The sequence below is a fragment of the Thermothelomyces thermophilus genome, chromosome 1 (assembly GCF_000226095.1).
Source record: "Thermothelomyces thermophilus ATCC 42464 chromosome 1, complete sequence".
Taxonomy (NCBI): domain Eukaryota; kingdom Fungi; phylum Ascomycota; class Sordariomycetes; order Sordariales; family Chaetomiaceae; genus Thermothelomyces; species Thermothelomyces thermophilus.
Window position 1 is genome coordinate 6,461,133 of NC_016472.1, and position 26,578 is coordinate 6,487,710.

Here is a 26,578-nt window from a genome sequence, read left to right on the forward strand (position 1 = left end):
CCGCGAAACGCGCCTCTCCGTATGCTATCACAACTTCGCGTCTCTTTTCCTCCATTGCAGCAGCGACACGTCCTTGCTTCACGGCCGCAGCCCCAATGATGGGAGCGGAATATGGCTTCCGATTTGCATGGAAAACCGGCCCGTTCCGGTGACTATCAACAGCAGCAACAACCACAGCAGCAACATAATTTTGCCGATCTCAGCGATGGACCGCCGCCCTCAACTCTCGCTGCCCAACTCGTCCAAAACATCTCCACCTCGGCCTCCAAGTCCTCGCGGCCGGACGAGACGGCTGAATTGAAGCACATTTTTGCAACCATCGAGAAGGTAAAAAACGACCCGGGCTGCCTCACGACCCACGACGACCGCGTCGAGCATAACCACCTGCTTGTCTACGTTTGCGGCGGCGTTTTCCTCGAGGGCCTCAAGCCGGATGACGCTTTTGCGGACCGTGAGCGGCTCCGGACGGATGCGCTCAAGGCGATCAATTTCCTGAGGGTCACAATCAAGGAGACGCCGACGGTGCTGAAGCGAACTACCAACGGCAATACTTTCTTGAGGAGGGGCAAGGAGCCTCTTTGGGCGTGGATCCTGCCGAGGCTGCTGCGCTTGCTGGGACACAGGCGGTGTCTGGGGATATCCCGAGATGTTGAGGAGTTGTGCCGTTATGTGCTGCTCCTTGCTGCGGAACAGCCGGGTTTGTGGGATCTGGGAAGGAGCCTGATGGGGTACTTTCAAGCGAACCTCAGTGGTGAGTCCATTGGTCTTTTGTGTGCAAATACGTGGCTCTGACATGTCACTCTCTCCAGCGGTCATCGCAAGGTTCAAGCAGACATTGCCGGGTTCGAGCGAGAGCACGATCGAGATCAGGCTACCTCCGAGAGCTCTCCTCGACGCCCTGCCTGATGGCGCGGCTCGCGGATGCACCTACACCCTTCGAGATGCCGAACATCTTCTCCGACACGCTCTAAGCATTCTAGTAGTAATCAAGGGCGTAGTAGTGCAAGAGCCAGGATCGCAAGCTTCGCTGCTCTACGGTCAAGATACCGTCTGGTTCTTGGACGCTTTGCAGACACTCGGTGCGATCCTCATCAACTGGCCGACGCCGCTAGGTGTCAGTCTAGCTCCAGTGCTTCAGGCATCAATAGATGTGGTTGAAGCTTACAGACTCTCCCGCAGTCCTGACTCGGCACTCTACCACAAAGGATGCGCTACGTTGAGTTTGGTCTGCGCTAAATTCTTACGCAACCCTTCTGCGCTACTCGCCGAAGATGACGATGGCGTCTCTCTTCGACGAACTCTCTGCTTTGCGTTGATCCACCTCGCCAGCGCTTTGGCGGATCATGCGCCCACATCGCGACTCATCACCTCCGGGTTGCTTCCTCTTGCTCACCGTCTCATCTCCGAGAATCCGGTGATCGGAACGGGCACTGATGTCTGGGTACGGTTTCCGTGTCTCTCTCAATGTTTCTTTGCTAATGTTACGTAGCGAGCCGTTCAGCTCCTCACCGAGACAACGACCACCTCCCCACCAGAAGGCTCTGGAATCGAAATCGACCCCGGTAATTTCGTGGACAGCGAGCTCCGCTCTCAGGTGCAGAGCATGGTTCTTCGGCAAGGGAACGACCGAGTTAGGGGTCCCATTGCAAAGCGCAGAAAGGTTGATGATGGCGATGAGTGCAGAAAGGTTGATGATGGCGAGTCATCGCCATTGCTCGAGCTCAAAGGCCAACTCTGTCGTCTGGTCAAAGCTGATTCTAACAGCCCGTTGGATGCCTTGGAGACTCATATACTGTTTGTTTCCCCTGCCTTTCTGCTGAGCTTCAGCTGACCGGGGAACAGGGAACAACTCCCTCTCATGGATGGAGAGGACCAATGTCAGCTCATTGACCTTGTCTCTCGTACCGCGTGCGCTGCCGACAACACCTTAAAGCTTGTGAGAAGCAAACAGTCTCCGATGGCTGGCTATCTGTGCTCCTTTTGCTCTGAGACAAACCCGGACGTTTTCCCTGTTGCTCCTCGATGCGAACAACTTGCTGATATGGGAATATCTACCTTCAGCAAGATCATCAAGCTTCCGAAGTTCCTAGAATCCAGGCGGCTTCGAGTGCTAGCTATGATTGCTCTCCGACGTTTAGCAAAACACTCTACAACTAGCGAGTTTTGGGACCTGGAAAAATCTGGCCCAGGGCAATGGTGCCTTCAGTCGTTGCAAAGTTCCATCCGAGAACTCCGCATCGCCGCTGGGCGCACCCTCTCTGTTTTCATATCGGAGCCACCCATCCCCGGCTTCGACTGGGCAGTCCTGTCACGGAACCGGGCCAACGCGTTGGGTTTTCTCAAGTCAGTTTCCGAAAAGGGTGCAGCGAATCTGAACGAGACCTGCATTATGGCTTGGGCCCAGGTCGGGAAAGCTGTGTCTGTTGACGGACTCAACCTGGCTGTCATCAAACTGGTGGAGTACCTGGGGCACCGCAACATGATAGTGTCTGGCCTCGCCTTCAGCGAGATTTTGAACCTCGCCGAGTCCCGGGGGGAGACACCGGCACAGCTCTTTGAACCCTTCTGGGGAAACCTGGCGTTCTCCGTTGTCAAAGACCTGGTGACGAAGCCGCAGACGGCGCAGTTGGTTGCCGATCTAATGCAGATAAGCGTCTCGGACCTCTTGCGCATGCTGCAGAAGCATGCCTTGCCCTGGTTGGTCCTGACCAAGAAACGCGAGGTGATCCAAAAAATTGCCGAAGCACGCGGCGATAAAGAAATCTGGGAGACATGTATGGACGCCAACAACTTGCCGTCTATCCTGGCGCTTCTTCTCATTCAGGATGCTCCTGACATCGCTGCTCATACCATGTCCCTGCTTGGCCACATCTCTCCTCGCGTGAACAGCTTCGAGTTGGCCGAGCTATTGCGGACAGATCCCCTCCCAATCGCCCTGGAACTCTTCAAGGCTGCTGCTGATGCGAGTGAGGCACGCAAGGCGCGGGTAGGTCCGATCCGGTATGGCCGAGATATTAAGGAGACTAACAGCACCCAGGTCCGAGAAGCGCTTACTACAATAGCTCTGCTCTTAGCGGATCAAAAAGACAAAGACAAGAAAAAGAAATCTCAGGTCGTCGGGCGCTACCTTCAGCAACACGCCCTCGGCCTGACCGCTCGGCTCAGCGAGGTTATCAACGACCCCTGGTTGATGCACCCTCCAGTCTCCGAACAACGAAGATGCCTTGGGGCCATGGAAGAGATGATACGAGTCTGCAACTCTTTTGTGTGCATTGCTCGCCCACAGATATCGGCTTGCCTCATCTCTGCGCTCGCATCTGACGAGTTGCGTTCGGCGGCCTTCTCTTGCTGGGAAGTGATGCTCACTCACATGGAGGAGGCGGATGTCGAGGCGCTGATTGAAACGACATTTTTTATCATTGGCTATTATTGGAAGCTGTTCGACAGTTCGACCAAGAAGAAAGCCGAACTTCTGATCCTGAACCTTCTCAAAGACCACAGAGAATTGCTGGCTCACCACGCTCATTATCTGCCTTCGCTCGGCAACGTTGATGAGCTTGTCGAAATACGCCAGGCATTGGACAGACTTAAAGAACCCTTAGACAATAGGGAAGCCTTTGCTGTGTTCGCCAAGCGAATAAGCCATGAAATCCCCGGTGTGGTGGAGCAAGCGCTGGTAGAATTGTGTGCGTTCCTCGACAGGCACCAAGGCTACCTCCAGACGTCGGCTGTCAGCGAGCAGCCAGACTCGGTCATTGCGATACTGATACGCTCGCTTCTCGACTGCTCCGCCAAGTACAACGGCTGGCATGTCGAGATCGGCCGGTTTTGTGCCCAAGCGATTGGCCTCATCGGCTGCCTGGACTCGAACCGCTTGGAGACGGAACGCGAGCAGAAACAATTCGTTGTGACCCACAACTTTGAGGACGCCGGCGAAACCACTGATTTCGTGGCATTTATGCTCGAGAATGTACTCGTCAAAGCCTTTCTGTCAACTACCGACACCAAGTTCCAAGGCTTCCTCTCCTACGCGATGCAGGAGCTCTTGGGATCGACCGGCTTCAGAGATTCGTGCGCCGATCGTGGGCAGGGATCCAGCGAGACAATCTACAGGAAATGGCTGGCCTTCTCGGAAAAAACGCGAGAAGTGTTGACGCCCTTTCTATCTTCGAGATTTGTTGTTGCGCCCATGCCTCGGCAGGCGACGGAGTACCCCGTCTTCAAGCCTCGGAAGTCGTACGCGGTTTGGCTTAGGGCTCTTGTTCTTGACCTTCTTCGCAACGGCCAGAATCTCTTCAGCCAGACGGTTTTTGAACCGCTCTGCCGGCTGATCAAGGTTAAGGACCTTACAGTCACGGAGTTTTTACTGCCGTATGTTGTCCTACATGTCATTGTCGGGCAGGAGGAGAAGGACGAGTTTAGGAAGAAGATTTCTGCCGAGCTGGCGGCCGTGCTGGAGTACCAGCCCCCGGAGACTGCGTCCTACGTGGAAAAGGAAGAGACGAAGATGTTTTACCAGGTAATTGTTCGCGAATTTTCTTTAGGAATCTTTGCTGACTCCTGTTAGGCAGTCTTTCGCATCCTCGACTATTGCATGAGGTGGAAGCAGGTCAAACAGTCCCAACCCGGGCTTACGGAAAAAGGCCAAACCTGGATCAAATGGGTCGATGAAGTCATTGGTTCTCTCGATCCGGAGCTTATCTCTCAGCGAGCTGTGGATTGCAACGAATATGCTCGAGCACTCTTCTTCTTGGAGCCACACTTTGAGAACCGAGAGAAAAAGGCTGGAAAGGAAGAAAACGACCGCATATTGCAGTCTCTGCAGGACATCTACACACAGATTGACGACCCGGATGGTCTTGACGGCGTGTCGGCACGCTTGCAGCACATCACCCTGGGCCAACAAGCCCTCAATCATCGCAAAGCCGGACGCTGGACGGCAGCACAGACTTGGTACGAGATCCGACTGGCGGAATCTCCCGACGATGCAGATATTCAATTGGATCTCCTCACATGCCTCAAGGAGTCTGGACAACACGGTAAGCCCCTCCGGTGGGCATAAGACCTCCTTCTGTTACTGACTCCCGCGCCCGCAGATGTCTTGCTCAACTACGTCGAAGGCATGGCCGCAAACGCAAACACGGTGAACAGAATCGCACCGTTTGCTGTCGAAGCTTCGTGGGCAACGGGCAGATGGCAAACGCTCGAGAAATATCTTCGACTGTATAATGCTGGGGATGTCTCCGAGGTGTTCAACCTTGGCGTCGGACAAGCTCTGCTTTGTCTCAAGGATGGAAATGTGGATAAGTTCAAAGAGCACATCCAGATGCTTCGAGACAAGGTATCGGGTTCATTAACGTACTCGACTACCTCCTCACTGCGAGCTAGCCACGACGCCATGCTCAAGTGCCACGTCCTGGGCGATCTGGAGTTGATTGCCAGTGACAAGTTCAAAGGGGATGGGGACCGGCAAAGTGTTCTTCTGGCGCTCGAGCGGCGGCTTGAAGTTCTCGGAGCTTATGTGAGTGACAAGCAGTATCTCCTTGGGATCAGGAGAGCAGCGATGGAGTTGATGAGGTACGTGAAACAACCTCCCCTGAAGCACCAGCGTCTGCTAACGTTCTCAGACCCAGATTCACAAACGAGGATATTTCCTCCCAGTGGTTGTCCAGTGCGCGTTTGGCAAGGAAATATGGGTCCATGCATCAGTCCTTCAACGCGGTGCTACATGCTCAGCAGCTTGGAGACGGCTCCGCCATCATCGAGAACGCCAGGTTACTGTACAAGGACGGCCATCACCGCAAAGCAATTCAGATCTTGCAGCTTGCCATCTCGACCAACTCTTTCATCAACGACAGCTCCACCAGTGTCATTAGTGTCCCGCCGACGTCTAGCAAGGGACCGGAGGCACAACGCAGCCTCTTGACAGCAAGGGCTTACCTTCTCCTGGCGAAATGGCTGGACTCTACGGGCCAGACACATGCCAGCGCTCTTCGCTCACAATACCAGCAAGCGGCGAAGACTCACCCTCAGTGGGAGAAGGGGCATTATTACCTCGGCCGCCACTACAAAAAAGTCTTGGAGTCGGAGAAGGCTCTCACGCCGGACGATCAGACAGACGAGTACTTGACCGGCGAGACCGCCAAGCTGGTCATCGAGAACTATCTCCGCTCGCTCAGTTTTGGGACGAAGTATCTCTCTCAGACCTTGCCACGCATCCTTACTCTGTTTCTCGAGTTGGGCAGCCAAGTCGACAAGGCTCCTGATGGCAAAATCTCACTGTCTCAGGAGTTGCGAGACCGCAGGAAGATCATTCTCCAGGAGTTGTCCAAGCAGTTTCAAAAGCACATCACGCGCTTACCAGCGTACATATTTTACACTTCTTTGCCACAGATTGTGGCAAGGATAGCGCACCCACACCCCGAGGTGTTCAGGGTTTTGGAGCAGATGATCCTCAAAGTGGTCGAGAACCATCCTCGACAAGCGCTATGGAGCCTCTTCCCGCTCATGGCGGCGAACCAAGCCGGTGAGCGGCGGGCCAGGAGCTTCCATATCTTGAAAGCTGTCCGTAGTATCAACGCGAAGGGCGACGGCTTCTCCGAAGGTTTGGGGGTGCTACTCAGAAAAGGCGAGAAGCTGGCCGAGCAGCTATTGATCGCTGCCACCAATGGATCCTTCCCGAATAACAAGACGAGCACGGCAAGCATCACGAAAGATCTCAACTTCAACCACAAGTGCACGCCTTGTCCACTTGTGCTGCCGATTGAGGCTTGTTTAACAGCTACGCTGCCGACTCTAACGGACAATGTTCGAAAACACAAGCCATTTTCGCGCGACGTCATCACCATTGATTCGTTTCTGGACCACGTCCTGGTCCTCGGCTCACTGGCGAAGCCGCGCAAGCTCACCGCGCGCGGATCGGACGGCAAGCTCTACGGCTTGCTGGTCAAACCGAAAGATGACCTCCGCACTGACCAGCGGCTGATGGAGTTTAACACCCTCATCAACCGCTCCCTCAAGCGCGACGCTGAATCCAGCCGCAGACAGCTCTACATCCGGACCTACGCCGTCACGCCGCTGAACGAAAGGGTTGGCATCATCGAGTGGGTCGACGGCCTCAAAACGCTGCGAGAAATCGCAACCAAATTATTGACGTCGCGCGGCATCAAGATTGAATACAACGAGGCCGCTCAAATGATGAACCGGGCCCTCTTGTCGGACGCGAATATCCGCATCTTCACCGAGGACTTACTTGGAATGTACCCGCCAGTGTTACCCGAATGGTTCATTGCGCAGTTCCCAAATCCGTCGGCGTGGTTCGCCGCCCGACTCAAATTTACGCGCTCCTGCGCAGTCATGTCCATGGTTGGCACCATCCTCGGGCTGGGCGACAGACACGCCGAAAACCTGCTGCTCGAGGAGGGCAATGGTGGCATCCTCCACGTTGACTTCAACTGCCTGTTCGAAAAAGGGCTTCACTTGGCCCAGCCGGAGCGCGTGCCGTTCCGGCTGACGCACAACATGGAGACAGCGATGGGCATCTACCGCTACGAGGGCCCCTTCAGGCACTGCAGCGAGGTAACGCTGCGGATCCTGCGGCAGCAGGAGGAGACGCTCATGACCATCCTCGAGGCCTTCATCTACGATCCCACGCTGGACTTACAGAACAGTAAGAAGCGGCCTCAGAAGGGGCCTCCGCTCAACCCGACCCGCGTGGTCGAAACCATCCGGCGCAAGATCAGGGGCCTGTTGCCGGAAGAGAGCATACCTCTTGGCGTGGAAGGCCAGGTGGAGGAGTTGATTAAGCAGGCCATCGACCCGAAGAATCTGGCGGCCATGTATATCGGTTGGTTACCTTTCATGTGATGAGTTATTTGGGGCCCCCGGGGGGGGGGGGGGGGAGTTATTGCTTGATGATGATGATGGTCGTTCAAGGGAAACGGGCGGCCTCTTCAGAGCATCATTGAAAGGTCAAGCGCAACATGGGAAATTGGGATTGATTGATTGTATGAATTCATGATGAGAATGAATTTATAGGAAATGAAATGGATTTACGTGCAGGATGTCGAATTTTGCTGTTGTGATTCACAACAGAGGTCGAAATGAAGAGGAATCCATCGCACTGCAATTAGGCATGTAGTTATAGTATGTAGGCATGTATGTATGTATGTAGGCATGTATGTATGTATGTACAGTATTGTATGTATGTACATACATACATGCGCGGTAGTTATATACTGTACTGTATGTATGTACAGTACATATAGGTATTCACCGCAATGCTTTGGTTTCCTGCAGTGGGCAATCGATCCCCGCCAAATGCGGTAGTGGCAGTGAGGTCAGCGACCCTGGCAGGCTCGTTCATCTATCTCTCTCGCATCGCACTTTCCAGTCCCAAAACGAAATTTCAGCTGCTGCCCCCAGTAATGCATTATGATCAAATTTGTTCTCATTGAGGCTTGAAACACGTCCCTATTCTCAAGAGAGCGCAGCCGAGATTAAGACGGACCAGCAGAGTAACTAACGCGGCCTCTGTGGCGCGCCGCCACACACGCTTGGCCTTTCCAATTGACGCGGCGTCATCCACAAAGCAACGGGTCGAATTCTCTCTGATCTGCAAGCAGCTCCAAACCTATTAGTTTCGACACCGTTTTGTGAGAGGTGCTCGTTGAGAAAGCCCGATCATCATCAGGTTCTGCGCGCAAAATGTCTTATCGCATTGGTAAGCCTGATTTCATCCGGTTTGACGCACATGTTCAACCTGCGCAGCTCTCATGCTCCTCTCTGAAGCTCAAGCTTGGAGATGGACTCCAGCGTTAAGACGTCCAAGACTCCCTCCCGCAAATGATGGACTGGCATTGATCACCGCCAGACCACAGTAGCATTGACATGTAGTCAAACGTTGAGATGAAATTTGCGGCTAATCTTGTTTTTGCAGAAATCTCGCCCTCTGGACGGGCAGGCTGTCAGGTATCAGCATGCAAGAAGGAGGGCAAGAAGATTGCGAAAGGCGAACTCCGCCTGGGAAGCTGGGTCGAGTACAGGGAGCAGGACCGCGGCGGCTGGCAATGGAGACATTGGTACGCGCCCTTCTCCCGTTATAATCGTCGCATGTCGGTGGGAGGGAGGGGTATTGACGAATCTCTTCCACCAGGGGCTGCGTCTCTGGAGAGCAGGTTGTGCACATACAACAGAAGATTGGCAAGGATTCCAATGGCGAGTATAGGTGGGATGCTATTGATGGCTGGGAGGATCTGGAGTAAGCCCGATGCTGCAGTTCGCTGCTTTGCACTTTGGGATTGTATGCGCAGGATGCTGACGGCGAGCAGAGATCGCCCTGATATTCGGGAGAAGATCAAGCGAGTCATCAGGCAGGGCCATATAGATCCTGAAGATTTCAATGGCGTGAGTACCATGTCGCGTCCCGCCACTAAATCACCACAGATGGGCTGACGTGGGCAATCAAGGACCCCGAGATGAACGTCCCGGGGCAGAAGGGTATCCATCGGCGCCAGAAGAAGACCAAGACAGAGCCCGAAGCCGAGCCAGCATCAGGCGAGGAGGTCAAAGATGGGAACAAGGACGAGGCGGAGCGCGAGCAGAAGGGGGCCAAAAAGTCCAAGAAAGCGGGTTCTAAGCGCCATCGCGGAAAGACGGAGGTTGAGGACGAGGAGGCCGACGAACCGGAGCCCAAAAGACCCAGGAAAGCAACCGGCAAGCGTGGCCGGGAGGAGAAACATGAGCCAGACGAGAACGCCGATGAGCCGGCTCCGCCTGTCAAGAAGGCCAAGCGCGCCTCCAAGAAGGATTCTATGCCCGAGCCGGCGGCTAAGCCAGAAAACTCGAAAAAAGCAGCAGGCAAGGGCAAGGGTGGTGCCAGAGGTAGCGCTGCTCTCAAAGAGGAGAGTGAGCCCGAGCTCCCACCCGAGCCGACACCGGAAAAACCCAAGAAGGAAGGCAGAGGCAAGCGTGCCGCCAAGGTTGCCGTCAAGGAGGAGAGCGATGGGGTGTCAGGGGCCGAACCTGAGCCTGAGCCCGAGCCGGCCAAGAAGAAAGCTTCGAGGTCTAAAAAAGTAAAAAAGGAGGCCTCGGCTTCTCCTGAGCCCGACACGAAGTCTGGCGCCGGCGTCGCATCCACGTCTGCTCCCAAATCCGGTGCGTCTAAGCCAGGAAAAGAAGAAGAGGAAGAAAGAGGCGAGGAGAACACCGCGGCGAAGACCAAGAAGGGCCGCAAGGGTTCAGAGAAGAAGTCCGTTCCTATGTTGAAGGGACGGGCCAGAAAGGCGTAAGTACAGGAGTGAGACTGCTTGTAAGTGCTTTGCTAACCCACTGTTTGCAGGGCGGTTTGAGGAAGTGTAAACTCTCTACGCCAACAGCTTGATTCCCACAGGGGGGGATAGTCGCTCGATTGCTCCATTTCCTTCCGTTTGGTTGAGCTACCGAGGGGATTTTAGATCGGATAAGGCTCATCAGCTGTCCTACTCTGCAGCTAGCTGGAATGGGAGGGGGAGGGGGGTTGGGGCGGGGGGGTTCCTGGTGGTTCCTGAGGGCGGCACAGGTGCGGCAAGAACAGGCGTCTGTGTATCACAAAATATTGCAGCATGGGAGAACAAGCTATGCCAAGGGAGTGATAATGGATGGATTCACGTTCAAGGCTGTCCTTCTGTGGGCCTGTGTCGCTGTGGGCGGAGGGCAGCTAACCCTCGACTTGATGGTGTGCCCTTCGGCAACTTCACCGATTGCCCAACCAACTACCCCCACAACAAAACGGCTCAGCATGTCACGAAACTCGTCGGGTATATTCGAGCGTCTTCTGCTCTCGGCAATCTCGAAGGAGCCGGTAGGTAACAGATCCAGTGGCACGGGTTACATTGCCCTGGACCGCCCTGGACCTTGGGCTGGGTCGGGCCGGGAGTAGCGCATCTTGTGCCGCATCCATCAACCCCTGAGCAGCTGGATTTATCCACCACCAACGGGTGTTTTTTTGCGAGGCACAGGTCTCTCGGTGTCTGGGAGGTTTTTGGTTCCAATTTCCTCTCTTGCGGTGGCTTCTCGCTAGCGGCAATGTCGAGAATTCATGACAGAGCCAGGTGTATTCTTCTAAAGCCTTCTGGAGAACAGGAGACGTACAGTACGAGGCTGGAGCGGCCGGTCGCATGATGCTTGGCATTTGGTGTGATATGGGTCGGCAGGACTTGGGGCATTGCTTTCCCGCGATCTGATTGGGGGCACAGAGCTTGTGACCTGTGTGGTTTTGGGAGGGTAGTCTGCAGGCTCGTGATACGGTATTGCGTCACTGTCAGCTACTCAAATACTCAATTCTACCAATTCAGCCCATGTGAATCCCACACCATTTCTGGACTGCCTCTCACATCAGACCTAGCACAACAAGTCTGTGGATAAGGAAAAAAAGCCCCTTAGCCTAACCGACAACATCTCGGTCGCATAGTCTTGAGCCAGGTGACAATGGAGGCAAAATCCGACCAGGTTCTGCCAGAGCGCGAGGGTCCGCCTTGAAGGTAAGGATGCTTCGAGAAGGCACAGAAAAGTGGGAAGTGGGAAAGAATTGCCTCCTGCTCGCCCAGTAGGGCTCAAAGACCAGGCTAAAAACGGCGGAGGAATGTTTTTTGCCTGCTTGATTTTTCCTTTTGAACAGCCTCTCCCTCGGCCATGCTCACTTGGGTGGGTGACTCACTTGGGTGTGGGTGAGCCCGAGTCTTCTGGTGCTTGCCTAGTTGGCGTCTAGTGACACAAGTTGCCTGCGGCAAGAAACCAAGGCGCCAGCAACATGACACCCTCAGGCTCTAATCCGTTTTTGGAGCCCCCCACCAGACCACCAAGCAAACCACCAGGCCTGTTAAGGCGACCCTGTGTTCGCTTCGGCGGCTGTGGCACGCTTCGCAAGGAGTTCACGTTCGCGTTTGCAGCCACCTCGCTGCTGTCTGACCTTGTTTTAGAACTTTCGAGAGAGAAAACCGAGTCCTGGTGTGATTCGCACATGCTCGTCCCCGGCGGAGTTGATGTTTGAAAAATTCTGTTAATCTCCCTCTACTTGTATACACGGCGTGCTGTCGAGCCTTGGTGAAGCTGGCTATATGTAACTCGCGCACTGGATGTATTGCCCTTGTCTGCAGCCCTCGGCTCATAATACGGACGGTGCGCAGAAGGATCGTGCCAACAATTCGTCTGGTCTCAGCCCGTCAGCAAACTTGCACTTAGTACATAGTACAGTACGAAGTATTCCGCGCGCTAAACAGCTTCGCTGTTAGTGCACGACAGGCGCCGTCCTAGGGCGCAGGGATTGGCCTGCGATCCCGAGCAGCGGCTGTGGGATGACGACGTTGGTTTCGAGCCAATTCTGGTTCCGGAACGATTGGCCAGCTGCAGCAACCCAAGCAGGCCCTGAAACCTCACCGGGGCCAACCTTGTTCTCTCTGTTGCTTGTCTTAACGATCGACCAGGCGGCCAACAACACGCCCGCCCTGGATTTGATTTGGAGGTATCTCTCATACCGGCTCCCAACTCGCATCGTTGTGGCCCTTTTCTTAATACCGTCGGGGCCCCTGCAACATCAATTCACCCGCCCGCACCGCAATAAGTTCTGCATTCTACCAGACAGCGACCGTCCGAGACCAAAGTGACGGAGCAGAGTGGCGAGCACACAGAGGAGGCTGGTCTGCCAAGGTTCCTGGGTCACATTGGCTGCCCCGCCTTGGCTCCCGCACACGACTTCCCTCCAATCCCCAACCTACCTTAAACGTCACAGCCCCCCTCGACCCTCGACCGGGCTGACCCAAAGCTTTTCTACGCGCAGCCGCTCCTTTCTTGCGGCAAGAAGAAGAAGGACAACTCCGAGTGCTCCTTCTCTTCTTATTCTTCTCTTTTTCTTTTTTTTTCTTTTTGGAACAGAACGCCAAAGCAATAGACCGAGCTTAGGCAGCGTAGCTTGCCCGCCGACCTGCCCCGCCCTCTTCTGCCTGGTCAACCTGTCCACCCCGCCTGATTGCCGATCAGCAGCAACTTGGACTTCAATCCCCGGAAACAGTGACGAATATTGCCACACCAAACAGCAACCATGTCGAGAAGTCGAGTCGAGTTCGAAGAGCGCGAGCATTACCGAGAGCAGCCGCGCCGCGCCGTTGCGCGGGAGTATGACGACGTCGAGCTTCGCGTCCGCGAGCGCTCTCGCGAGCGCGTGAATGACCGTCTTCCATACTTCATGAGAGAGGAGAACAGACGTCCGGAGCCGGGCCAGTTGGTGCTCAGACAAAGAGAAGTCGAGACTATCGAGCGGCCCCGTCCGAGGTCACCCAGTCCTGTCCGTGTCACCCAACGCATAGTCCAGCGAGCCCGAAGCGTCAGCCCCGCCCAGAGGAGGGTGGAGGAGGAAGTGCGGTTTCAGAGGGTCGTGAGGGAACCTAGCCGTGGTCCTACTGAGAGGATCCGTATCGTTCAGCCACGCTCGCGGTCGCCCTCGCCGGAGGTGCGGGATCGAATCCGGATCGTAGAGAGGGAAAAGGAGCGTGCCCCAAGCCCGGCTCCTGCGCCGCAGCCTCCCACGCCCAAGGTTATTAAGGGGCCGATCATCGAGAGAGAAGTGATCACACACTACCGGGATATCGACCATGGTGAGTCGCACTGGCAGAGACATCTTCGAGGGCTCCTCGCGCTAACACCCGGCAGGCGTTGTGGCAGCTCCTCGTCCTCCCTCGCCTCCCCCCGCTCGCCATAATCGCGACACGGAGATCGACATCTACACGTCGCGCAATCAGACAGAAGTTGATATTCACAGGCACGGCCGTGGCCGGTCTGTTTCCCGCGAGCGGACATCACGTCGCGCGCTCCAGACCTGGGACGATGACGTCGTCGTCCAGTCAGACCGCAGGCAACTGCAGGTTGACATTGAGCATTGGAGGAGCACCTCCCGGGGCCGGCGTGCGCACTCGGCAGCTCCTCCGGCCATCGACTACGACGACGAAGCGCTCGAGATCACGCGCAAGATCGACTCCCGAGGCAGGATGGGCGAGGCCTGGAACGGCATCACCAAGGATTGGTCCATCATCGACGTGCCGCCCGGGACGGAGCGCGTGCGCTTGGACGGCGCCGGCGGCGCCTCGGCCGAGGTTACGTGGCAGAAGTACAGCGGCGTGCGTCGCACCAAGTTCATTCCCGAGCGCGACGACAAGAGCTCGGCGGTGTCGTCGTCGACTAGCCTCTCGGAGCTGCGGGCCCCTGCCGAGCGCGAGAGGCGGCTGAGCGTGCACGTGGTCGACAACGACCGTGCCGTGAGCAGGGAGCGCAATGTCGACGTCGAAAAGGTGACGGATCGTCGCATCACCATCCGTGGCTCGACGCCCCCGCCCCGCAACCGCTCCGAGACCTGGACCGAGATCACCAAGGACCTAGTCTGCCGGGAGGCAATCGAACAACTGAACTACGAGTATGAAGAGACCGACTACTTCTACTATATCGTCGAGTACCTATCCTATGTAAGCAAACCCCCCCCCCCTTTTTTTTTCCCTGGTGGAGTCCCTTCCCCCTTCTTCGCGCTTCTGCTGCCACGCACGACACGGACTGCTAACACCCATGGTAAAGGAGGACGTCGTCCGCCTCGTGAACCTGTCGGACCGCATCCGCGCCGCCCGGAAGGAGCGCGCCCGCGAGATTGCCTACGAGCGCGAATGGCGCGACGACTGGGATCATCGCAACCATCACCACCACCGCCGCCGCCGTTATTCGGTCGACTACGAGGACGACCGCGTCGTCGAGCGCGAGATCACCTACGAGACCCGCCATCCGGGGAGAGGGTATCGTCACTGAACGTTTCGTTACCCACAACCAACCTTAGCTCAACTCAGCCAACCAAAGTTCCCGTCTTGATTTGATCCGTTCCCTCTCCTACACCGCCATGGCGCTATCGCCCCCTCCCGACCCGGCCCCCGAACTGACTGGAAGCGTTCTGTCTGAGGCGTCTTTCTGATGATACGAAAACATGATGTGATGACATGATACGAACGATAGCGAGAGAGCGACGCGGTGCGTGCTTTTATGATGACGTTTTAGACTGTTGCTTGGTTGGGACGCTTGGACGTTCTTTTCTTCGGTCCTGATGGCAAGAGGATGCATATGGATGGGTTGATGATATGATGAGTGTTTTTTGGATTTTTTTTTTGTTTTTCTTTTCTTTTCTTTCCATTCCGCCCCCCCCTTATTTCCTAGCATTGTTCTTGGTCCTTTGTCCTGCATTTCCTTGATTGTTATTGCCCTCTGCTTCTTCTAATGAGCCTATGGCATGGGATTGGGGTTTTGCCCGTCCGCTGTCGCTCCCTTCTTGAGTAGCATGTTCGATCATGTTCCGTAACGACTCTGATGATCTAGACAAGAAAAGAATGAGTTTTGAACCGGGGCTGGATCGTGTCATGTTGGGACCTGTGGCGGACTCGAAAGAAGTGTTTTTTTCTTCTTCTTTTGGTTGATGCCGTAGTATCTTCGTGTCAAATAGACGCTTTGTGTTTTGCTACGCGTCTTTTGCTTGGATTGCAATCTCGTTGAACGTTCATTAGGCAACTATGGTCGGACCTAGTTCTTATGGCGGTGCTCCCTGTAGAAGCCCCGTTATGTCTGTGGTGGGACGGCCTGATATCCCACTTCCAGTTGAGATACTGTAGGTCTCACTTCCCTCCAGGGTCAACTCCTATCTAGTCGGACACCTCTAGATATCCAACCTTACCAACGTTACCTTCCTCGGAATTTATGACGGTCGCCGTTAGACTTTGCCCAAGTTGGTTCAAATCGAAGCGCCCAAAGACTCCCCGCTTGGTCAGGATAACGCCCTTTGGGCAAATTGCTGGATGAACCTGCTGGGCTACGCGGTTGCCTCTTCTAAACACTCCTCGGCCCGAGCCCCGGTCTACTCAACAGGGCCGTTACTGAGCACCTGCTTCACAACGACCCCTACGCTCTCTCCGGCCCCAGGCCACCTCCACTCCCTATGTACCTTCTTCGCTCCTCCTCCTCCTCCTCCTCCTCCCACTCCCCCGACCATCTCGCCCTCCCCGGCCGTTGGTTCCAGATAATCCGCCTTCACTCTCAGTTCCAATCTCCCCGCCCCCGCAGCCTTGTGGTCGCCGTCATGTTCCTCGCGTACAATGTCAAAGTGCACTCCGTACTCCCCGCCCGTATCCAGGTCGACGATGCCCTTGCCCAGGACGTCCATCCCCCACAGCGCCTCCCCCTCCCTAGGTCCTTGCTGCTGCCCTCCTTCCTGGTCCGCGGCGGAATCGTCCTGCGTAGCTTGAGCGGCAGCCGCCGCCCGCTGCCGCCCGGGTAGCGTCACCGCCCGTTCAAAGTAGGCCGCCGCGAGGGCGCAGGGGACGGCCTCGCAGAGGTAGGTGACCAGCTGGGGCAAGTAGAGGTAGTCTTCGGATGCGGCGGGGCAGAAGGCCGGGAGCGGGTTGACGGCGGTAGAGTGCGGGGGCTGGCTTGGCTGCTGGAGGGGCGGGAGCATAGAGACGGCATAGGATGCGCCGGAGAGGAGGGCCGGTTTGAGGAGGATGCGGAGGCGGGATGTCGGGGTGATGGTCAGGTCGAAGTGGACGGCTGGTGGCTTGAGGAGAAGAGTGGCGAGTGATGTGGAGGCTGGCGTGACCGTTCGGCTGTTTCCCGGAGAGAGGGCGAGGGGTGGCTCTCTCATAGCTACGGATGAAGCGACGCCAGCGGACCGGAGAACAGAGATGAGCGCCGTGAGGAATTCTGCGCACTTCTGGACAGACTGGCTGTACCGATGGTAGGCGATCAGGGGCCGGAGGATGAAGTAGGGAGGGGTGGGCCCTTTCTTGAAGGTGGGCTCGGATCTCTTGAGCTCGTTGACTCGGTGTGCGTTGGTCAGCAGGAGGCCTAGAATGACAGACACGGCATCCGCCCAGGCGTCCTGTGGTCCGGTTTGCTGTTCCGCCGTCGCGTCTTCCTCGCCGAGTGTTACGAGCTGGAGGGAGATGCTCGTTGCGGGATCCAGGTCGTATGTAGCCGTCGACTTTCCGATGCGGACAATGTCATCTAGGCCGCTGCGAGCTTCACGATTTACCTCGTACCACAGCTCCTGGGCAAACACGGTATCCCGCGATTCCTTGACACGATCCTGGAGCGGAGCGTCAGGAGGTAGAGGCGGTGGCAGCGACGACTTGCCGACAACGACCCCCTTCTCCAGTATCTTGACTTGAATCCGTTTCGAACCCCGGCCCATGACTCCGTGCTCCAGCCTGACGGACCCATCTTCGGCTCTCCTCAACGGGGCGATGCCGCTGGCTTTGAATTCGGGAGCGGTGTTGGAGAAGCCGAACTTGACCCCTAGAGTCTGTGGTTCGTGGGGCAATCGGAATGTCTGCCAGCCGCCTTCGCCCACGCCCAGCACCTCAGACCAGTACTTGGTTTCGAGGTCTATTTCTCGTTGTAGTCTCTTCGACGTTGCCAAAGCGGTATCTGCCGCCCGGTTCAGATCCATCAGACGTTTCCCAATGGACACCATCTTGTGATCGGGCACCCGGCTCTGCGCTACTGGGGTAGGAGCATTGAGCATGGTCGCGCCAAGCGTGCCAATTCCAACCATGTCTCGAAGCCCGGGACTTAGGGTGCTGACAGCCAGGGCGGGATTCTCTTTCGACAGGAGGAGCGACACGAAATCCAGGGCGAACATGGATATCTGATGGGTCTGGTGTATTGCGCGGAGTATCTCTTCGCGGGCGGCAGCGATATCCTTTGTCTCGGCGGTCTCACTGTCGGCCTCGGAGCCGTCACCGGTCATGTCGACATCGTGGTCGCCGCCGCCATTCTGGCTAGCCTCGAGTTCTCGACGAACATCGGCCCAATTGAGGGCCCGAAACCCGCCCGGTTGGGCATTGGCCCGTTGGATGAACTCGGAAATGGATCGCGGCCCTTGTTGCGGCGCCGTGCGCGGCTGTAATGAGAACGGTCGGTCGTCCATTGTGCGGTTTGCGGGGGTGGTGGTTTTGGCATTCAATTGATCGGGTGTGGGAACAGGAACGCAAATCCCACCCGAGACCCCTGTCGAAGCTCGAGACTTGCAGGCAGGCAGGTCGGATAGCGTTCCGTGGCCGGACTTCCGTGTTCGGCCCCGCCTTTCTGGCCGATAAGGGTAGCTGAGGTGGGGGCAGCTGTTGGGGGTCACCAAATCTCTCAACAGTCTTACTCTAGTAGGTTGCCGCGCGTTCGGTACACTACACAGTAGTGTAGATCCCCATACCCAGCATCCATGTCAGTGACGCTATTTGTGGATATGTCAAAGATAAAAGTTACACCACAACATACGCTATATCTGCGTACACAGTACAACACGTTTGCAGGATGAAAAGCGAGATACGCAAGGCTATCTTTGACATGAAAAAACTTCAAATCCCTGGATTTGTCATATCATGGCGTACAGCAGCATCGGAAGCTCACCTGATAAATACGGAATTGGACGGTGCACATGCTGTCTCTCAGTTGAGCTTGTTTGCGTAACTCGTTGCTTGTAGTGTACTACTCTGGTACAAGGGAGTATGGCTGAATTGAAACAGCCTTGCTGCAACCCCACCAAAAAGCCACACGGTTTACATAAGGAGCTATGTCATTGCGATGATACTGGATCCGTAAACCCCTCACAGCATCATCAAACCCCACCACAGAGCAGCCTCAGCTGGTCTTTTTCACAAAATTCTGTGCCACAAAACAAACAAGCCCCAGCATGGGAGCCAATTGTCCAAGGCGCCACGTTCGGCGTGAGAGATAATTCGCCGAATTGACCATTTTTGTTCCTACACTAGACCCTAGAAACACAGCAAACCAGCATCTCTCCAATTCCAATCTGCGGTTTCGGATTGTGCCCCGCGCTAAAGTGAACGATAAGATAAGAGCTTCTGCCCGAGGACCCACGAAGTCCGAATCAGGCCTCAGGTGGTGTTGCTTCTCATAAACCTGGTGCATGCATGTACGAGTACTGTACTGCGAACCGGGTACCGTCCTGGATTAACCAACAGTCCTGGAAGATATTTTGAAAGAGGATCAGGAGGGAGAAAATCCTGCTTCTTCAAAGCTTCGCTTCACCGAACGACCTAGGATTTACAGTCCCAGGCGAATCGCCTGGAGCATGCCCCTATCAAGTATAAACTTTCCTCTTCGGCCCGTCTCCGTCTTCGCATCTCCCTTCCGGGCCCTCCTTGCCTTTGTCGTCCTGTCGATTCCCATCACCGTCTTCTTCCGCACACCCCGAAAACTCGCCAATCGCCCTGCCCTCGCTTCACAGCCACGATCCGCGAGCACCAAAATGGCGGCCAAAAAGAAGATCGCCATCATGACGTCGGGCGGAGATTCGCCCGGCATGAACGGCGTCGTGCGCGCTTGCGTCCGGATGGCCATCCACCTGGGCTGCGATGCCTACTGCGTCTACGAGGGTTACGAGGGTCTTGTTCGCGGCGGCGATTTGATACGGCAGATGCACTGGCACGACGTGCGCGGATGGCTGTCCGAGGGCGGCACTCTGATCGGCACCGCCCGCTGCATGGCATTCTACGAGCGCGCCGGCCGTCTGGCCGCCGCCAGAAATCTGATCTCCCACGGCATCGATGCGCTCATCATCTGCGGCGGAGATGGCTCGCTCACCGGAGCCGATAGGTTCCGCGCCGAATGGCCGTCGCTCATACAGGAACTCGAGGACACCGGCGAGTACACCGCCCTCGAACTCGAACCCTACCGCCACCTCAACATCGTCGGCTTGGTCGGGTCCATCGATAATGACCTTTCCGGGACGGACGCTACGATCGGCTGCTACTCGGCTCTTGCGCGGATCTGCCATGCCGTCGATCTCATTGAGGCCACCGCTTCCTCCCACTCGCGGGCTTTCGTGATTGAGGTGATGGGGAGACACTGCGGATGGCTGGCGTTGATGGCTGGCGTTGCTACGGGTGCGGATTTTATCTTCATTCCGGAGAAGCCTAGAGAGGACAACTGGAGGGAGGAGATGTGCGGTATCGTCGAACACGTTCGTGCTCTTCCTTCCTTTCCTCTCCCTCTTTTCTTCTCGATTTCTCCTTGGTTTAGAGCAGTAGGGAGCTGACGCAGAGCGACAGCACCGGAAACTCGGAAAACGCAAGACCATCGTCATTATCGCCGAGGGCGCCATCGACAGGGAGGGCAACAAGATCACTCCCGAGATGGTGAAGGATCTGCTGGCCGACAAGAATGGCCTCGGCCTCGACACCCGGATCACGACCCTCGGCCACGTCCAGCGTGGCGGAACTGCCGTCGCGTACGACCGGATGCTGGCAACGCTCCAGGGAGTCGAGGCCGTAAAGGCTGTTCTGGAAGCCAAGCCTGACACGCCTACGTGCGTCATCACCATCAACGAGAACAAGATCGTCAGGAAGAACCTCATGGAGGCTGTGAAGGAGACAAAGATGGTGGCCAAGGCGATAGAAAATCAGGATTTTGACCGGGCCATGGGGCTCCGGGATACCGAATTCTCGGAGCAGTACAGGTCCTTTATGATGACGACGGCGGTCCAGATTGACCACAAGATGTTGCTACCAGAAAAAGAGGCAAGTACCTGTCTCTAAACTGAAGAGCAAGTTTTGGGACGTGCTAACAGAGCTCCAAGCGCATGAAAATCGGCTTCATCAATGTCGGCGCCCCAGCCGGCGGCATGAACGCCGCGGTTCGCGCCGGCGTAGCGTACTGCCTGTCTCGCGGTCACGAGCCGGTCGCCATCTACAACGGATTCGCCGGATTCGCCCGCCACCACGACGATAAGCCGCTGGGAGCGGTTCGGCCGTTCGACTGGCTCGAAGTCGATGGCTGGGCAAGCAAGGGTGGTTCGGAGATCGGAACGAACCGCGAGCTTCCCAGCGAGTCGGGTATGGAGAAGATCGCCGATCTGATCGAGCTCTACCAATTTGACGCTCTCTTCCTCATTGGTGGGTTCGAAGCGTTCCATGCCGTCTGCCAGCTGCGCAAGGCCAGGGACCAGTACCCTTCCCTGTGCATCCCCATCACGCTGCTGCCTGCTACCATCTCCAACAACGTGCCGGGGACCGAGTACTCCCTTGGCTCGGACACGTGCCTCAACGAGCTGGTCGAATACTGCGACAAGATCAAGCAGTCCGCTTCGGCCACTCGGCGCCGCGTCTTCGTCATCGAAACCCAGGGCGGCCGCTGCGGGTACGTCGCTACGCTCGCCGGTCTCGGCGTGGGCGCCTCGGCCGTCTACACGCCCGAGGAGGGCCTCAGCCTCGAGATGCTCGCGGCCGACGTGCGCCACCTCAAGTCCGTGTTTGCCAAGGACCAGGGCCAGTCCCGCGCCGGCCGGTTGATCCTCATCAACGAGAAGGCCTCCAGGGTCTACAACGCCCGCTTGATCGCCGAGATCCTCCGAGAAGAGGCCCACGGCCGGTTCGAGAGCCGCGAGGGCATCCCGGGCCACATGCAGCAGGGCGGTGTGCCCTCGCCCATGGACCGGTGCCGCGCGGTGCGCCTGGCCATCCGGTGTATTCAGCACCTGGAGCAGTTCGGCCGCAGCGTGCACAATCGTGTCAAGAACGACCCCATGAGCGCCACCGTCATCGGCATCAAGGGCGCCAGCGTCGTCTTCACACCAGTAAAGCAGGTCGAGGAGGAGGAGACCGACTGGCCCAACCGCCGTCCCAAAAAGGTCTTCTGGAAGGACATTGGGGAGATCTGCGATATCCTGTCCGGTAGGCCCAAGCACGAGCTACCGGAGCCGGACCTCAAGGGGCTCAAGGCTAAGGATGTGAAGAGGGGGATCGAAACCCTTTAACAAGGGACCCATGTCTTTACCCCCTTCCTCTCTGGGGAGGGGAGAGGAGAGGGTATGTATGAAAATGGGATTTGACTTGGGCTACGCGTGATCGTCCTGCGTGCTTTGGGGAGAGGGCAGTGGACTAGAATGTGGCCATGCGGCGTTGGCTGGCTGCTGTTTGTTCGGAAAGTTGTTGCTCGTCTTTGTCTTGCATTAGCCCACCCACGCTTGTACCCCCCCCCCCCCCTCTCTTGCTCTTGCGTATTGTCATCCAGATCGGGGTATCGAGGAGACGAAGGTGTAGGCGAAGTGTAGAGGACGGACAGTGTAGTGTAGGCGGATCCATGTAAAGTTGAAGACGGATACGGATACTTTTGAAACTTGAGAGATTCGACCTTTGGTCCACTCATGTCTCCGTTGCAAAGATAGTTACCCCTTAGTGTACTGTGTAAGATGGTGCAAGACAGCCCAACGGCTGATGTTCGATAATGCATTGCCCAATTGGGGCATTTTGTTGTCGAACCCCTGGAGTCGATCTACAAGTAGTCCATCTGTGTGGTTCATGGTGCAAGGACCCTGGATTGCGTTTCCCTTCCCATAGAGAGTACGGATTACACTAATAGTACTGTACATTCTTAATCCGTACACAGTACTCCGTACTCGTCACTGCGGCCTCGGGGGGTAGTACACTTACACAGTAATCAACCAGTCAGCCCCGAGGTTGTCGGCAGTTTTTACACGCTCACCGGAACTTGCCTGACAACTGCCGTCCTCTAAAAGAAGCATTGCGAATTCGGGCAGTCTGGGGCTGGTGGGGATGTTGCTCAGTAAGCGTCTTTCTTGGCTGGTCAAGGGTGGCCTGCATGGAGTTGCCGCCTGTTCTGAAGGCCCGCCTGTTAGGGGGCTACTGTGTAGCGAGCAGCTCCTTGAACGGGGAAGCTGTTTTTCGCGGAAGCTACTCCGTAAGCCTTCAGTTAGTGGCGAATCAGCAGGTACCGCCGAGCCCGGACGAAATGGCGGGATGCTGGAAGCCGCTAAACGATGCATTTCGGCCAATCGCCCACCGTCTCTGCTCGTTTAACTACTATGTAACCATCAGCCGGCTGTTTACAAATACTCTACTCCGTATATGCCGTATACGAAAATCAAGGATTTTCTTAATCCGTAGTGTACACTTAACCCTTACTGGAGTTAATTTTCGAAGTGCCGGAAGCGGTACTCTCGAGGACCAGGGCCAGTTTGCACCTTAGTTATTACAGAGTAGCCGTACACTAGTTCACCGTCTCGTTATGCAGGTGTCACTGCATATTCCGGGTTACAAGATGTGTTTCCAGCACAAGCCAAACCCGAACAAAATTCCATATTTCCCTCCCGTGACCCGAGGCGGAACGACCCAAGATCTGCACCGAAGAGGGCGGGGTACGCATACCTGCCTAATTACACCAGGTTCAGGAGTGATTCCGTCCAGAGTTGCTTTCGTTGAGACCCCAGAGTAGTAGTCAGCCCAGTGGAAAAGTCCGGAACTAACTCCGTGCAAGATGACCGTTGTCTCATGGGCTCCGGCCTCTTGCACCTTGCTCTTCCAGCCATTCAATATTCCCCCGTCGAATTTGCACACACACGAAACCGAAAGCTTGGTTCAGCCTCAAAGGGCCTGGAATGAAGAGGACAGGGGACGCGGGAGAGGTCCGTTGAGAGAGATCGGTGGAATGGAGTGCCACAGAGAATGGCTGCCACCGTCTGTGGAAGTCAGAACGCGCGATGAAAAAAGATGCCTATTCGGGCCTAGACAGCTGGATTTGCTGGCAGTCCTCTCTACGGAGCATTCAAACTGGCACTAATTGGGTATCTCAACGTATTATCGTCGCCAATGGTTCCAAGTGCGCTTTCCCCAATCGAACCTCGAGCCCGCACCTTATTTTCCTGTGCCTCGTTGTTCGAGTTCCTTTCGCCCCGCGCTTCTACTGCTGCTGCCTGTCTGCTTGCATCCTTCATATTCTCTCTTTTTTTTTTCTCGGACAGAATAGAAACAAAGCTTTCTGTCTCATGCCGGTAACGTCGCTCCTCGACAACAGGACGACGACCAGAGCCGATTTCCCTTGCTTTGTCGAATTACATATAATATTCATAAAGCAACCCTCCGCTTATCTGCTGGGCTTGACAGACGTCTCGAACAAAGACGGCGGTGCCTGAACAACCAACCGAGTCAGCCACACCCGGCCTCGCCGCGGGAGGGTTCCGTTAGGGGAGCCGTTGAGAGGCCCTGACTGGGTGCGCGATTCAGGCACTGGTGAGCTCGAGAATGGGCTGGTGCCAATGGCGCTGCTCGTAGGGAGACTGCTTCTCTTTCTCTTGGGGGCTGCCGTATCTCCGGCATGGGCAGGAAGTATTTCGGCTTGGTATACTGCATACGGACCGCAGGTCATTCTGGTCAATGACACGACCAACGAGATCCGCTACACGGCCTGTAACAGCAATGACAAGCCGACATACTCGTACATCGACGACTATTCGCTCACCCTCGACATCAAACCCAAGATTGGCACGCCGCTAACCGGAGTGGGTTGGTATGACAATACCATGACCCAGTGTGTGCTCGCTTCTCCCGTCGAACTGGCGTGTTGACTGACGGGCATATCAGAGCTTCGATCTGGTACCTCGACGAGACCAACAATATCACGAATGCCTTCTTCAACTGCAACATGACAACTGGCCAGTTTCTGCTGCAGGGAAACTGGACCGTCACCAGCGGCGCCCCGTCCGTTCATTCCAACTCGGGCTTGGCTGCTGTTGTCCTCGGCGCGGACACCGGCTACCGCGTGTACTTCCATGACGAAGACGGCGCCATCAACGAGCTTTTCTATAACCGCGATATCGGCTGGGAGTATTGGGGTCCCATCTCTCAGGATATAAACTCCCTGCCCGCCTTAGGTGCCGCATTCAGCGGCAGGGAAAACATCACTGTTGCCTCCCCGCGCGATGAGAGGAACATTGCGGCGACCCGGTGGAACAAGGATGAGACTTGGTATCGAAGTATGGTTTTACTCCGTCTCCCTTTTCCCCCCTTACTCCTCCATAACCACCTTCTTGCTGACTGAGCTGCTGACATTCGCCAACAGCCACCCTGCCACACCCGCTCGCGCTCGTGGGCGGATTCGCTACCGCCGAGACCGCCAGGGATGACATTTCCCTAGATGAGGGGACTCCGGCCAACTTCACGCTGCCCGCGTGGGACGGCAAGACTAAAAGCATTGGAGTCACCATTGACAATGTCTATACGCGTTTCCTTTGGTACATTGGCAATGACAGAAATCTCTACCTGCTGGCCAATCAGAACTACACTTGGGGCCGGCGAGCCAGCCAACCCAACACTGTCTGGCCCCAGGCCGACGACCCGAACGGTCATCTAGGCGTTGCCTACGACATGTTTACCAGCAGGGTATGGCTTTACTACTTTGTTCAGGATCGGCTTGGCGAGGTTAAGTATGCAGACAACACCTGGCAATCATGGTCCGCACTTCAAGAACCACCGCCGCTACCGACACCGTCCGCCTCGACAGATGACCCCACGGGCTCAGACGCCGGGCTGTCCACCGGTGCCAAGGCAGGCATCGGCGTTGGCGTCTCGCTGGGCGCGATTGCGTTCGCTACCATTATCGCCATTGTCATCCTGGCGCGAAGGAAGAAGCAAGCTTCAGAGCACCTGGCGGAGACTGAAGCAGGTTCGACCACTCTCGGTCCCCGCACGCCCGCAACGCCAGATGGTTCCCCAGCTCTTGCGCATGCGTTGGGAGCGCAGAAGTACGGCTATGACCAGAAGGTGGCACCGATACGAGCGCAGGAATTGCCTTCTGAGCAGCAGCTGCAACAGCTGGACGGCGCAACCCGATTGGAGATGGACAGTAATACCGCACGCGCGGAACTGGACCCCACAGCCAGGGGCGAGATGTACGCCCAGTCGCAACCTATATATGAGCTCCCTTCGCACTGGTCCTTCCATGAACAGCCGGCCGAACAACCGAAGCAGTGGCTCGAGCCCCATCAGCAGAGGCAATGAGATTGGCAGTCTTAGAGTCTCTGGAGGTGATGAGTGACACACACGGTCTGAGGAGCAAGTACTGAAAAGCGACGGAGTTTCTACTAGTATGTGCATTTCGCGTCTGTACTGGTGATTAGCGACTTGGATACCCAGACCAGGAAAGGCGCCTCGGCTTTCTGGTCCATTTCACGTATTTATGTTTTGTATTTAACAAACAACCTCTGTTTTTATCAAAAACTCAGTGATTCAAATTGTGCGTAGAACCGACTTGGATATTCTGCCTCGTCTCATTCTTCTTGGTAAGTTCGGGCTACCCAAGATGCTATTTGTGCCTCAAGTTTGCAGGGAAGCGCGGATCGAGCAACATCTCGCTCACAGCCCATGAATGGCTGGCGGCGAATGTACGCGGACTCTCTTCAGACCACAACCTGTACAAATGGGTCCGCCATTAAAGGGAACACCTTCAACCGTGGTTCAGGAAAACACCACGAGAACTTGGACTGAGTGTCAATCATGAGATGTGGCCAAGCTTTAACATTGTGGTTAATCATCAGCCAATACAGACGCCGCTGAGTACTAACCCAAACAAGCCAGAGGGATGATGGCAGCCAAGTTCAAGTCCTGGGCCATGCCCTGTCTTCGTAGCATCATGAATATGATACCCAGCTAGAACATGAGCGGTATCGCAAAGTCTTCCCCCCAAACAGCCCAACTCCGAACCCAGGATAGTAACC

General features: G+C 56.0%; 6 protein-coding genes across 6 annotated transcripts; 5 read left to right on the forward strand and 1 right to left on the reverse strand.

Moving 5' to 3' along the window:
• Positions 1-111: 111 nt before the first annotated feature.
• Positions 112-7,866, forward strand: MYCTH_92074 (phosphatidyl inositol 3-kinase-like protein; the record flags this gene model as incomplete). Its single annotated transcript, XM_003659875.1, has 7 exons — positions 112-751; positions 810-1,441; positions 1,490-1,794; positions 1,843-4,519; positions 4,568-5,039; positions 5,097-5,577; positions 5,628-7,866. The coding sequence occupies 7 exons, from the start codon at positions 112-114 to the stop codon at positions 7,864-7,866; spliced, it is 7,446 nt and encodes a 2,481-aa protein (XP_003659923.1).
• A 737-nt stretch (positions 7,867-8,603) lies between these two features.
• MYCTH_2297494 (uncharacterized protein) lies at positions 8,604-10,511 on the forward strand. Its single transcript, XM_003659876.1, has 6 exons — positions 8,604-8,722; positions 8,939-9,080; positions 9,155-9,259; positions 9,330-9,405; positions 9,468-10,285; positions 10,340-10,511. Exons 1-6 carry the CDS (start codon positions 8,707-8,709, stop codon positions 10,347-10,349), a joined length of 1,167 nt encoding a protein of 388 aa, XP_003659924.1. The 5' UTR covers positions 8,604-8,706; the 3' UTR covers positions 10,350-10,511.
• A 2,297-nt stretch (positions 10,512-12,808) lies between these two features.
• On the forward strand, positions 12,809-15,473 carry MYCTH_2076744 (uncharacterized protein). The gene is made up of 3 exons (XM_003659877.1): positions 12,809-13,628; positions 13,684-14,489; positions 14,596-15,473. Exons 1-3 carry the CDS (start codon positions 13,076-13,078, stop codon positions 14,818-14,820), a joined length of 1,584 nt encoding a protein of 527 aa, XP_003659925.1. The 5' UTR covers positions 12,809-13,075; the 3' UTR covers positions 14,821-15,473.
• A 71-nt stretch (positions 15,474-15,544) lies between these two features.
• On the reverse strand, positions 15,545-17,985 carry MYCTH_2142129 (uncharacterized protein). The gene has a single exon (XM_003659878.1). It carries the CDS (start codon positions 17,978-17,980, stop codon positions 15,911-15,913), a length of 2,070 nt encoding a protein of 689 aa, XP_003659926.1. The 5' UTR covers positions 17,981-17,985; the 3' UTR covers positions 15,545-15,910.
• Positions 17,986-18,787: 802 nt separating this feature from the next.
• MYCTH_2297503 (uncharacterized protein) lies at positions 18,788-21,885 on the forward strand. Its single transcript, XM_003659879.1, has 3 exons — positions 18,788-20,032; positions 20,121-20,588; positions 20,648-21,885. The coding sequence occupies exons 1-3, from the start codon at positions 19,319-19,321 to the stop codon at positions 21,821-21,823; spliced, it is 2,358 nt and encodes a 785-aa protein (XP_003659927.1). The 5' UTR covers positions 18,788-19,318; the 3' UTR covers positions 21,824-21,885.
• Positions 21,886-23,991: 2,106 nt separating this feature from the next.
• Positions 23,992-26,177, forward strand: MYCTH_2297507 (uncharacterized protein). Its single transcript, XM_003659880.1, has 3 exons — positions 23,992-24,393; positions 24,447-24,838; positions 24,925-26,177. Exons 1-3 carry the CDS (start codon positions 24,122-24,124, stop codon positions 25,860-25,862), a joined length of 1,602 nt encoding a protein of 533 aa, XP_003659928.1. The 5' UTR covers positions 23,992-24,121; the 3' UTR covers positions 25,863-26,177.
• The last annotated feature ends 401 nt before the right edge of the window (positions 26,178-26,578 follow it).

Coding starts and splice junctions, on each gene's coding strand:
- MYCTH_2142129 (XM_003659878.1), bottom strand. CDS start 17,980: ATGGACGACCGACCGTTCTCATTACAGCCGCGCACGGCGCCGCAACAA.
- MYCTH_2076744 (XM_003659877.1), top strand. CDS start 13,076: ATGTCGAGAAGTCGAGTCGAGTTCGAAGAGCGCGAGCATTACCGAGAG. Junction 13,629..13,683: donor CTACCGGGATATCGACCATG/GTGAGTCGCACT, acceptor AACACCCGGCAG/GCGTTGTGGCAGCTCCTCGT. Junction 14,490..14,595: donor TCGTCGAGTACCTATCCTAT/GTAAGCAAACCC, acceptor CCCATGGTAAAG/GAGGACGTCGTCCGCCTCGT.
- MYCTH_2297494 (XM_003659876.1), top strand. Junction 9,081..9,154: donor GGCTGGCAATGGAGACATTG/GTACGCGCCCTT, acceptor CTCTTCCACCAG/GGGCTGCGTCTCTGGAGAGC. Junction 9,260..9,329: donor GATGGCTGGGAGGATCTGGA/GTAAGCCCGATG, acceptor GACGGCGAGCAG/AGATCGCCCTGATATTCGGG.
- MYCTH_2297503 (XM_003659879.1), top strand. CDS start 19,319: ATGGCGGCCAAAAAGAAGATCGCCATCATGACGTCGGGCGGAGATTCG. Junction 20,033..20,120: donor TGTGCGGTATCGTCGAACAC/GTTCGTGCTCTT, acceptor GCAGAGCGACAG/CACCGGAAACTCGGAAAACG. Junction 20,589..20,647: donor TGTTGCTACCAGAAAAAGAG/GCAAGTACCTGT, acceptor CAGAGCTCCAAG/CGCATGAAAATCGGCTTCAT.
- MYCTH_2297507 (XM_003659880.1), top strand. CDS start 24,122: ATGGCGCTGCTCGTAGGGAGACTGCTTCTCTTTCTCTTGGGGGCTGCC. Junction 24,394..24,446: donor TATGACAATACCATGACCCA/GTGTGTGCTCGC, acceptor CGGGCATATCAG/AGCTTCGATCTGGTACCTCG. Junction 24,839..24,924: donor GGATGAGACTTGGTATCGAA/GTATGGTTTTAC, acceptor ATTCGCCAACAG/CCACCCTGCCACACCCGCTC.